Source organism: Pelophylax lessonae (assembly GCF_965119305.1).
Source record: "Pelophylax lessonae genome assembly, chromosome: 8".
In the NCBI taxonomy this organism is placed as follows: Eukaryota; Metazoa; Chordata; class Amphibia; order Anura; family Ranidae; genus Pelophylax; species Pelophylax lessonae.
The window spans coordinates 225,442,615-225,455,247 of NC_138775.1; the positions used below are offsets into that span (position 1 = coordinate 225,442,615).

General features: G+C 40.3%; 1 protein-coding gene across 1 annotated transcript in view; it reads left to right on the forward strand.

Annotated features, from left to right (window-relative positions):
- Positions 1-1,541: 1,541 nt before the first annotated feature.
- LAMC2 (laminin subunit gamma 2) overlaps positions 1,542-12,633 on the forward strand; it is a 63,087-nt gene continuing 51,995 nt past the window's right edge. The window contains exons 1-2 of the mRNA XM_082266582.1: positions 1,542-1,731; positions 8,784-8,981. Of these exons, the coding sequence (XP_082122708.1) occupies positions 1,647-1,731; positions 8,784-8,981 (283 nt within the window). The 5' untranslated portion in view covers positions 1,542-1,646. The remainder of the gene's footprint in view (positions 1,732-8,783; positions 8,982-12,633) is intronic.

The window sequence follows — 12,633 nt, forward strand, 5'->3', positions numbered from 1 at the left end:
CAACAACTGAATCAACTGTAAGAGACGGTCCTGGCGCTTGCTGGACTTTCTTGGGCGCCCTGAAGCCTTCTTCACAAATGCAGTGGAGATGTTTTTTTATGGGATTAAGTTGATTGGCAAAAAGGGACTTTGCAATTAATTTCAATTCATCTGATCACTCTTCATAACATTCTGAAGTATATGCAATTGCCATCATAAAACTGAGGCAACAGACTTTGTGAAAATGAATATTTGTGTCATTGCCAAAACTTGTGGCCACGGCTGTAGAGGAAGAGTTACTCTACCAACATGTGAAATTTGAACGACCTATGTAAATTAATATAATAAAGGTTATACCCACTTTTGCATTACTTTTGGTACAGCCCCCTTATATTCCTACATTTTGATATTCTGTTTTGGTGATATACCTCATATATAATAGTCAGGTGACAATAAATACTAGGAAAAAAATAGAGGGTAAATCTTCCCAGCAAAGACACATATGGCATTAAAACTTGGCAGGGTTGATAACTCTTACCTACTCTATCCAAAATAAAAAAAAAAGTTTTGGTTTTAAATAGACTTAAAGTGTTTGTAAAGCCACTGTAGCATAACCATACAATCCCCTCTGCTAGATAACATTATGTGTCCCAGGGTCTGTGCTATATAAAAATATGCCAATTTCTACCTTATTTCAGAGCACCTCTCGGCGCTCACGGGATCACTTGCCGCTCTCCTCTCCCGGGCTGACAACTACAGCGAGAGGGGCCGAGAACTCCCGCTGACCTCCACCGTGGAGAAGAGAGGGAGGCGGTCATGTGAACGCCGAGAGTCGCTCTAATATAAGGTAGAACTCTGCATATTTTTTGTATAGCACAGACACTGGGATACATAATTTTATCTAACCAAGGGTATGGTATGATTATAATGCAGTTATTATAGCAGCAGAAAGGGAAGGGGCGGGGAGCAGAGCAGCACTGACACAGCTGACAGGTGGGGGTGGGGGGGAGAAAAGAGCTGTGGATGGCAGAGGCATGTAAACTGACCACAGTGTCAGGGCTCAGCAGCCATGATTATCCATGGTCAGTTTACAGAAAGGAGGGCAGAACCAGGCAGGATCAACCAGGTATATTAGATGATAAAAGGGACCAAATTACACAGCACAAGCACTGTGCTGTATAACATGCTTTCAGAGAACAGTATATTTATATATATATATTTTTATTTTTTTAGCGCTACAAACACTTTAAATTCACTTAATATTGAATACATTTGGCAACAAAGATATGAGTTGCAAGTCCAAAATGAAGGTTGTCATGTGTATGTAGGTACATAGTGGCACCTGAGTGGACAGGCCAAATGAACCAGGCACTGATTTCACTCCATATATACAGTACAGTGCTTTGCCCTAACAAGAACTCTGCGGCGAGGCTATGTAGTCTATATATGTGGAAGGATCTTGCATTTGTATGTGAGAAAGAGGGAAGGGTTGGGCTGTTATTCAGAGGGTGAGTCACAACAGAGGATCTTTGTGTCTGCAATGAGTCAGGTTACAGAAAACTCATAAAACACACCTGAGGGAGCCTCGTACAGACAGACAACGAGCACAGAGAGGGAACACCAGGTACCCAACAAACCAACTACAACACAGGTCATCTCCTCCAATTATGACAAGGTTACGTCGGACCTGGTGTCCAGTGCTGCTTCCCTGGCTGTGTGCACTTTCAGTCATTTCAGGATCAGCCATAGATGGTAAGATTTGTGGTTCTACTCAATTTAACTCAATTCTTGTGCGTTACCATTTTAACTACTGTATTTCCTAATCTTTAATGCAATGTATATATTGGTTAGCGGGAACCAGTGACACCAGTTGCTGTATCAGAAAAATCACATTTGTTTCTATTATTTTTATTTTTTATTTTTTGCATTTTCTTTAATGCATTCAAGCAAAAAATAGAAACATTCCTTTTTTATACGTCGTGCTTTAGATTAGTTTACACTTACTGTCTTTTTTTTCTGCTAGGGATCCTTCCCATTATATTAAATGAAACGTTGACAGAAACATTTGCTAAGAGTGGAACACAGAAATTGCCAATAACTGACTTCTCTCTGAAAATGCTAATTGCCTGGCTGTCATACCGATTCTCTTGCCTTGATACTTTGTGGCACTGACCCAAAATAAGGGTACATATATGGAATTCTGATTTTGCTCTGACGTTCCTCATCTGTATACATGTTCCACATAGGAGCTGAATCCAGGTGGTCAACATAACAGTCTACTGGCGATTTTAGAAGGAGGTCAGTAATGGCAGTGTTCTTCTAAGGACAGGCTTAGCTTGCACAGTGTGAGTTAGGAGATGTATTTCCAGTGACAACTTTTGCATTGATGGAGTATGGTATGGGGTTGACGTTTCATGAATTGATTTGTTGCAGATATTTACGATATATGTCAAAAAGTTGACAAATGTATTCCTATGAGATGATTATATCTAGGAGGATCTGTAGCTTATAATGAAAATAAGTTCTGATAACTCTCCATTCTTGATGCAATTGGTAAATACCTATGTTAGCCACATCCACACCTACTACTGAAGTTGCAGATCAAGCCTGGTATGCCAAGTCTGGAATCTGCCAGAAGGCATGGCGTGTCCAAAAGTATTTTTGGGCTGGATTAACTCATGTGGTGAGCTCCACCTGGTAGACCCTATTTTAATAAATAAGAAAAAGTAGCAACAATTTATAAATGTCTTCAACTGTATAATGGTGCCATTATATGCGCTTTTCAATGGTGCTACCCATTTTATATGTTTTGTTACTTCTTTATAGCTTTTTTAAGCTATTTTGTACTCTATTTTAAACCTGTCCCGACACTAATCACCAATACAGGGCATTTAGGTTTTGATTCCTTTGCATCATGTGACATTCCCCTTGTCTACGGGCACCAGACAAAACCCTGATCATGTGATTTTGGAGGAATTAGCGATCACGGTTTTGTATTTTTTCAGCTGATTTTCATTGCTTTTCCTCCAAATAGGCCAAAGGGTTTTTGGCTGTCTCTTGTCTCCTCTTATCTGGAGAATAAATTGAGTCCGAATGTCTTCCCGTGTCTTATATATGGCCAGCTTTACTGTATTTTTGTTTTCATCAAAGACTCCACAAGGGAGAGTTTGCTGTATTTCCTTGAACATGGCAAAAATGTGGATATGCCTATATTGCCAATACAAAAATGAAATCTCAACTGCTCACGCTGATTACTGTGTGGAGTAAGAAGAGGGACTTTAAATGTGCCATAAACTATACACCAAACATGCCTATATTGCTCGGCTTTGAACCAATCTCTTTTACACACGAAATACAGAACTATGGCCTCACAGCTATAAAAGTATTAGCAAGAATTTTGTACATTTACTAATATTATGGAGGGTTCAGTAAAAGGGATTACTGATAAGATAATGGAAAATCCATGAAATAGCACTGGGAGTTTTTGTGGAATAACACATTTCTGTCACTACAGCATGGGTGCTCATCCTGTGGCCCTCCAGCTGTTGCTGAACTACAAGTTCCATCAATCCTCTGTCTTTGAGAGTCATGCTTGTAACATTCAGCATTGAAATGCATCATAGGACTTGTAGTTCCGCAGCAGCTGGAGGGCCACAGTTAAGCACACCTGCTTTTAGAAGAAGGAATATTAATTTTCAGTTACTCTATATCAGGGGTCTCCAAATTGTTGCCCTGGGGTTTTGCTTGCTTTTATCTGGCCCTTGGGGCTCTATTCCATCCACTGACACCAACAATGGAACATCATTCCTTCCACTGACACCAACAGTGTGCCACCAACAGTGGGGCACAATTCCTTCCACTGACACCAACAGTGGGGCACAATTCCTTCCACTGACACCAACAGTGGGGCACAATTCCTTCCACTGACACCAACAGTGGGGCACAATTCCTTCCACTGACACCAACAGTGGGGCACAATTCCTTCCACTGACACAAACAGTGGGGCACAATTCCTTCCACTGACACCAACAGTGGGGCACAATTCCTTCCACTGACACCAACAATGGGGCACAATTCCTTCCACTGACACCAACAGCGGGGCACCATTCCTCCCACTGACACCAACGATGGGGCAGAATTCCTCCCACTGACACCAATTATGGGTCACTATTCCTTCCGCTTACACCAACAAAGAGGTACTATTGCGCCCCCCCCCCCCCCAATTTCAAAGATCGGGCATTGTTTACTCCTATTAAAGCCAGGGCATTTTCTTCTCTGACTTCCCACAGTCTGGCCCCCTAAAGTCTGAAAGACATTTATATGGCCCTTTGTTTAAAAAAGTTTGGAGACCTCTGCTCTGCTTTATGACTACAGAATATAGCTTTCCATGCCTTTAGAATGCAGTCACCCTACAATGTATAATCAGTAGGCATGTTATTAGTACTAGTGTGAATTGTGTGCATTCATCTAAAAGTGCTGTTATCACCTTAAATCGGAGTTCCAGTTTCCCGAGTCAGTTTTTTTTTAATACTCTGCTGTAGTTTGGTCCACTTTATCTGCAACATTTAGATAGTATCTTTTATGTAGTTCTTTTAATCTATGTTTAAATAAAGAAAAAACTACCTGGATCTCAAAAGCTGGCAGGGTCCATGTCCACTGTGGGCATCTTGTATCTATTTCTGTGATTCGGTGCAGCTGGCTACCCAGCATGCACCTCCCGATCTCGCGCCTGCGCAGTAATGCCACCGCGCAGCGCTCCTGATACATTGCCATAGCAACAGACTGGAAATAACGCGAGAGTTCGTCACTAGGCGATTCGCAAACACTCCTGGGATACATGATGCTGCTATCCCAGGAGTCCTTGCTGAGCGCGTTTTGATGTAATCGCCTAGGCAGCCGCAACTGGTGGTGCTGTCAAAAACAGGAAAGAAAAAAAAGGTATTTACTTGCAAAAAAAAAAAAGTTGCCATTTGTGAAAGCATTTGCAAGGCTTTTACCAGATGTTGCAACAGTAAAAAATGGGTGGAACAACGCTTTAATTGCTTGATGATTCATAATCATTATTCCATTTAATACATGTTCAGAAAATGTGCTAATGCACATTAACCTCGCTGTGTGCTACAGGTTAGGAAGAGAGTAAAGGGCCATACACACTATAAGATTTTCTGAAGACTTTTTCCTTCAGATTTACCTTTTCTATGTAGTGCAAGGGCCTGCCGGATTGCATACAAATTGAAAGTGTTTAGGTTTGACCTCATATTATATGGTTTTGGTAAGTCTAAAGGAAAAAGTCTTCAGAAAATCTTATAGTGTGTATGGCCCATAAGACGAGAACTGCTGAAGAAGCACCCATAGAAACTCAGCATTTTCACAGTTATATGCAAAAGTAAGAATGAGAGCTTGAGGTGGAGAGGTTGTGAGACAGGCTTATTCAGTGAGGTGATGCAAATTGTTTGATAATGTACAAAGAGTAGCAACACAGAAATAGGATGGGAAAATCGGATGCAAAATACCACTTTCAAAGCGATCCTGCAATAATCCGACCTTTAGTACACAACGTTTGAGAGCCGATCACAACTGTTATCCGAAGGGACAAGCATGACATTTTTCTCGTATGATACCAGAACTAACGATTTTCGTCTAATTATTCCAGTATTCTTCCAAAAAAAAATTGAGTGATCAAGACTGCGCATACTTTACAATACAATACAAGACATCACTTCCGTAGTTGTACTGTATTCTGTCCTATGACAAACTGTAACATTTTTTATTTAGGGCATGCTTTGAATGTAACTGTTTTTTGAGACTGTTAAATCATTGAGTTTAGTTCTGCTTTATGATTTACTGCTGTTCAGGGAATCTGGGCTTCAGCAAAATGGCAGCCTCCAGCAAGAAGAAACAGAAGCAATACTGGAGGCAATTTACAGCACACGCTAATTTTGGTAGCAGAATTATTAATGTGGAATGTATGTTCTTGGCTAAAGAACATTATTTTTTATTAAATTGTTATGGGTAAAGTTCAACTTTAACACATAAGCTTAACTGTTTCCCAAAACAGTTACATTCTTGGAATGCTGCCGGGATTGCTAACTGTCACATTTGCTTGTGTCCTCAACCAAACTGTCAAACCATAATAACTGATCACATGGCATTTGCAGATCAAACAGAAGCCGTTTCCTTGGCTGTAAAGGATAGGAGAGCTTAATTTTGCTTTAAGGCTGTCAGCAGATCTGCCTCTACTATCTCAGCATAGTCTACAAATGGAGAGAAACTGAGCATGTGCAGAGCAGGGTGAGACAGTGTATTACTGGATTTCAAACAGTATAGGCACTTATTTTTAATGTTTTACATAGGTAAAACGTTTTTTGGTTTAAAAAAGATTGTTTAACATATTTTGCTACCATGGCTAACCTATTTCAGTATTCACATGGATTTTGCTCGGATAGGTGTAAGCTTCACCACTTACAGTACCTTTCCAATGATCAGATGTTATACTTATATTACAGTATATTGCCAGGGTTTTATTTCGAGAGAGTTGTTTAGATAATATGGTGGTTAGCATGCAAAGAAATGAGCATAAAAACATTTCTAATGGCCTGTGTTACCACTCCTAACCTATATGAATTCAGAAGGAGAATTTAATCACTTGTGTCTACAAGGGTGGGACTGGCTATTATTTCATATAATGTGAGAAGAACTGCTCTTATTGGATCACGTCTAATGGGACTGGAATGTTATCATGTTTCAGCTTGAGTCTCACCTCTGCTCAATTACCTCAGAGTCTGGTTTGCAAATGGCTGCTTGTAAGGAAGACTAAACTTGCTTAAAGGAACTCTGTAGTGAGATAGTTTAGCCCTGATTCATAAAGCTACTTTAGCACTTAGGAAAAACTAAATAGTAATAAGGCATTCTAAAATGGACATACAATGCCAATGGTTGAGAATTTAAGCATGCCCTAAGCACCAATTAGCATTTTTTAGTTGATATTGTAGCCAGGCTGTGGACTACAATAATCTGAAGACTGAGATGTTACCTTATTATATCTTTCTTTTCTTTCTGAGATAAGGAAGACATGTTGCACATTCTCCCTCCAGTCAACAGGGGGAGAACTAAAGCTAAGAGAACTCATAAGCCTGTATGTAGGATGCTGGAAATTATGGGAGGTGTAATCCAAAGCAACAGCCATGTACTGTAATATAGTGACTAAGCTTCCTACGTATTCCGGCATGCTTTGGGGGCAGAGGAGGAGCCAGAGGAAGCTTGAGCGAAATAGGATGGGAAAAGCCACTCTCCTGATGACACAGGAGTCTGGGGTAGCCAGAATTAATGGGTGTGCAAGCTCCCTGCTACAAATCACTGGATCAATGCAAACTCCTAGTAGGGCTGAGGGGGCCCCTTCCATTGCCAGAGCAGAACGCTGAGTCCAGGAGTCAGTGAGAGGGCTGTGAGCCCATGTTTTTTGTTGTTGTATACGAGACCTGCTGAAAGCAGGATATCCACACAGCAGAGACCCATGCCTGCTCAATCACCCAGCTATTGACATTGCCCTACACCTGCCTGAAAAGTGTCTGTGCTGCAGGAAATGCTACACTTCCACTGTTACTAACTACAGTGTTGGAGGACTGTACTAAAACAGCTGGTGTTTCCTGCCCACTCTGGCTACTGATAAATTCTCAAAGGAGACCCTTCCCAAGTTCACCAGCATTTAAAGGGCCCCAATGGTAGCCAGTCAATTATCCATGCTATAGACTGTCCCTCCCGATACTATTATTACTTCTCTTTAGTTTCCACTTAGCATTTAGCCATTTCATGGTTCACTACCCTTTAGTCAGCTTAGGCCTAACATAGCCATCATTAGAACACGTTGGCAGCATAGGCTCATCTTTTAGTAGTTCCAACCTGTCCGCTGCTCTTTAAACATCAATATTGGTTGGTGGTTAATGTTCAATCCATGTGGTATCTAACTGGTCATCTATTGCTTGCATTCACAATACAGAACGCTGTGTTTTACTATTTGACTTGATGCCTGTCTTTCTAGTGGAAAATTTTCACTGGGTGCAAATACTGCCTGGCAAGTTTGTGCAGTCATACAGGCCTCCACCCAACCAGGGGTCAGAGCCGTTGAGACATCTGAGGAGTCCAGAGCAAAGAAAAAATAGACCCATTCTATTCAGCAGTTCCTACCGGGGTTTTGCTACTATATTGTAATTTCATTAAGTGCTACATTGATGACCTCTGCATCTGAAATCTCTATCTCTGTCTGTAATGCTGATTATAGGGATTCAGTGCATCTTAAGCACTGCCAGGAAACAAAAATGGAGATCAGTAAACTGAATTCACCTTGATTTTCTGATCTGAATGCTTTTTTGGGGACAAAAACTTAAAAATGTTGAAGCTAGATCAAGTCAGAAAGCTAGCATTTGCAGAAGTAGGTCAGCAATGTAAGCCCTGTATCACAAGTGTGTATTGTGTATGCCCTGGTAGTGGTCATCTAAGACAGAGTTACATTTATTACAAGCACTCCCTATCTGTGCCTAAATGTGTTTCCAAGCAATTCTATATATCTTTTTATATATGGATAATTATTTGCTTATGCTCAAAACTATTTGTATGCATTACTCATAAGAAGCAAAAGCCCCCCTGTTGTCATCAGAAGTATCCTTAGGGTAAATGTACCAGTGGTTGAGAATCAATATTCTGTTTTGCTGACAGATAAATTATGATGGCTGTGGATGACTGCAGATAAAAAAGACTGAAAATCTTTAAATAATAATAAACCATACATTGTTTTTCTTCTTTTTCAGTCCATATCTCAGTCTGCAACTGTAATGGGTGGTCACAGCGCTGTGTGTTCGATACAGATTTGCAGGCCCAGACTGGTTCTGGATTCCGCTGTTTAGACTGTAGTGGGGGAACAGAAGGACCTAACTGTGAGCGATGCAAAGAAGGATATTATCCACAGCCTGGTGGAACCTGTGCACCCTGCCAATGCCATATTACAGGTATGTATCCATTATACCTATGAATGTTATTGTCTATAGATGGAGAGGTTGGGGGTGACTAGTGACTAGACACCCCTAGTGTTTGACCTATGTTGTAAAAAAATGATAGCATTTGGCTGTTAAATATCCCAACCTTCTAGGATGCTTCTTATCACTCCAGAAATGCTTGCTTTTGGATGTTACGGTTACATGGAAGGGTGACCCAGAAAGGAGCACATGATGAATTTCTAGCGTAGGGGAGAAGGAAGACCACTTGACACTACTTGCTTTACTCTCCTTTTTTTTATCCTAGCTGTAAGTTCACTTCTCTGCCCCTTTAAGAACATTAACTATATAAAAACTATATAAAACGAATTTAGAGGGTTGTACCACACCTCGTAATCCTCATATTAATAAACCACTGGAGAAAAAGACAACTCATGGTAACCAATCACAAAACAAATGTCATCAATATGATTAATATTTTTTTTGCTTTGTTCTACGTTCCTGAAGATACATAAATACACATATCATTTAGAATATAAGTAATTAATTTGAACAAAAAACTTTCTGTTCCCTCTTCTTCTGAACCATAATTAAAATAACATTCATGTCTTCCTTAATATTACCAAAGTGACATTACCAGTAGTCTGATATATCATTAGGTCTAATTTTCCTGGATTATGTCTACAAAATAATTCTGCACAAGGACCTGTTGTATGTTTATAGCATGTACTATATGTTTTATTAGTTTATAGACATCTGATTTTATTGTGTGTGTCAAGGCAAAAAAAAAAAAAAAAAACATATATAGTATATCATATCTCTGCAATACATCCAAATTTCCCCCATGTTTTATCCCTTTTCAGACTCTACAGATATAGAAAAATAACTGTTGAAGTGCCAGGAATGCACTCAGCTCCCAAGTCGTGTTTTGGGATGACAACACACAGCATTTTCATAGACTGTGTTGTCAGCCCTTCTAGTTTTCTTTTGCTAAACTACTCAAACTCACCCCTAGGCTATGATGCACAATGTAAAGGCTAATTGATCTGTAGTCCCAAGATAAGAACTGGAAGGGTTATCCAGAATTTTTGGGATAACTTTTTTTTTTTAACATTTCTGACAAAATCAATGGGTATATCTATGCACTTATCAAACAGATATATAACAAAACACTATAAGTGGTAAATTTAACAGACCAAGAGAGAGGAAATAAGAGAAATTAATTATTATGGTTTGCATACACTTTAATAAAGATGCACCAAACATTGATGGTGGCTTTCCAGCCACTCTATTTTTGTCCTGATGATTCCAAAAGCATAGCCAAAATCTGTTTTTTTTTTTTTTTTTTTTTGCTGTGGATAGAGAAGAGAATTTTTAAAAGCCCTGTATGTTTTTTTTTTTTTTTATTTGCCACCTGGGGAGATTTTTCTATATGTCCTACCCAGTAGAAGCAACGGGAAGTGAGAGGAAATCTTTCCAAAATAAGGGAGATCCTGTTTCAAACAATTGTCATTCCAAGTGTCCCCATTTGAACATTCTCCTTTATTCTTGTTCAAATGGAAACTTAACATTTTGGATTTTCTAGCACTTTAGTTTAGATGACAGTAGGCACTAATAAAGTAGAGAGGATGAATCTTTCCAGCAAAGAGACAGAGAGCAATAAAAACTCAACATGATCGCTGACACATCTCTTCCAATAGTGTTGTCTTAATTTCCCTTCATTTACCAGAGAAGCAGCAGAAAGTGGCAAGTAATCTCTTCAAGGTTAGGGAAATGTCTCTTTTAGACAGTTGTTGCTGGAAATGTTATCCTCATTGGAGGATTTCCCTTCACCCCTTGTACAACTCTAACATTTTGGATTTCCCATTACTTTCAGTCTCAATGACTATGGTCAGCAGTACAGATAGAAAGGGTGACTCTACTTAGCAGCAATAAAACCTTGATGAAGATACTAATTATTCCCTCTCTCTCTAGCCAAAGCTATAAAAAATCGTGTCTATGCATAAATATGTGCAAATTGCTTCTGGAACACTGAAGAACTATTACTGTATACCTAATTTATGCCATTAGGTTGCTGTTTTTATGCACAAGGTAATGGATATATGACTAGGTCTTCATTGCAATATATGTTGTGCATACACTTTATTCCAAGAAGAGTGACATCTGAATAGTAGCTGTGATTATTAACATATTTTTTTCTGATGTAGCACCCTCCTAGGTAGGTGCTAGGAAAAGTATATGTGTGGCCCTGTCTGCTTATCAGGGGGGCCTGATCATTTAGTGAAGCTGTCATGTGTTTCCAGGTGTAGTCTTTTGAGTCTGGGGAGTCTCCCCACTGCATCCAATGAGGGCTCTTGTTGGACAGTGGAGGAAGCCTGGCCAATAGCGCACCAGGGTTTATGGCTGTCCCAGTGGGCAGAGTTCACCACAATGCACCCTGGGATTGGGTATAAACCTGGTGGGAGCATGTGACAGGGCGTCTTTGGCGGGAAGCAGAGTCCCAGGAGGAGGGTGACAGCTGTCTCTCCTCCTATCAGAGCAGTGAATGTCCTGGGGGCGGTCAGCCTGAGGGACTGGAGGTTGAGCTGGGCTGCAGAGAGGGATCCAGAGTGTTGCTAACCGAGTGGAGCTGCTGGGCAGAAGTTTCCAGGAAAAACAGTGTCGTGAGTACTCAAAATCTGCCCAGGGGTCTGCCTAGGAGAGGGGGCCACTCCAGAAGGTCAAATGGATCCAGGAGCCAGCTAACCAGTAGTTGTGGCATAGAAAGGGGATGCCAAGTGTTAAACCCTGAAGAAAAGGGAATGAAAGGGGGCGCCAGTGTGGGCCCTGAAGCGGTCAGCAATGCAGCAAAAGTGTACAAGCAGATACCTCAGGAAGGAGTACCTAAGGCAGCTAAGAGAGGGTTTCTTTAGTTGAAGTTAAGCTACAAGAATAGTTCAGTGTTAACCGGCATCCGGCCAGTGTTAACCAGCGTCAAGTCAGCGTTGACCGGCATTCAGCCAGCGTCAAGCCAGCATTAAACAGTATTTCTTAAGTGTCTCTGCCAAATTGTGCATAGTTGAGTTAAAGGACTTTCCCACTCATCCCTTCTCCCATCCAAGTTCCTAAATAAATCAAAAATCCAAAGATATTGGACTGGTCATTGTCTCAGTGCTCACACTTGGAGAAACATGCTTAAATGTGCTGTTGTTGTTAGCGGTAATCTAGGGGGACCCATATCCAGCAAAACGTCTGGGAATTGTGCTACACTTATAATGTAATAAATATGCCTCAATAATTATCAAAGATCTAACTTGGGCTGAAAACTTTTAGATCCTAGCGGTGAACCCTTTCAACCCAGCCATATACTGTATGTTGCAGTCTGACTGTGTAATCTCCATACACTCTCCATTAGATGTGCCAACAATGAAGTTTGTAGCCCTATCTAAACCATATGTTTTGTGTACATTCAAATAAGCATAGACTTTCTGTTGGTAAACCCAAAGCTGGCCATAAACTGGTAGATTTTGTATGAATGTTTGTATGAAAAACCTCACCAGTACACTCAATAATGCCTACAGAGACTTGACAAATGTAATTCAAAAGTGCTTTGAAATTTTATTTGCTTTTAACATTGAATTTTGGAATTAATGTAATTTCCCATACTAAAACCACATCCAGAGTTAGA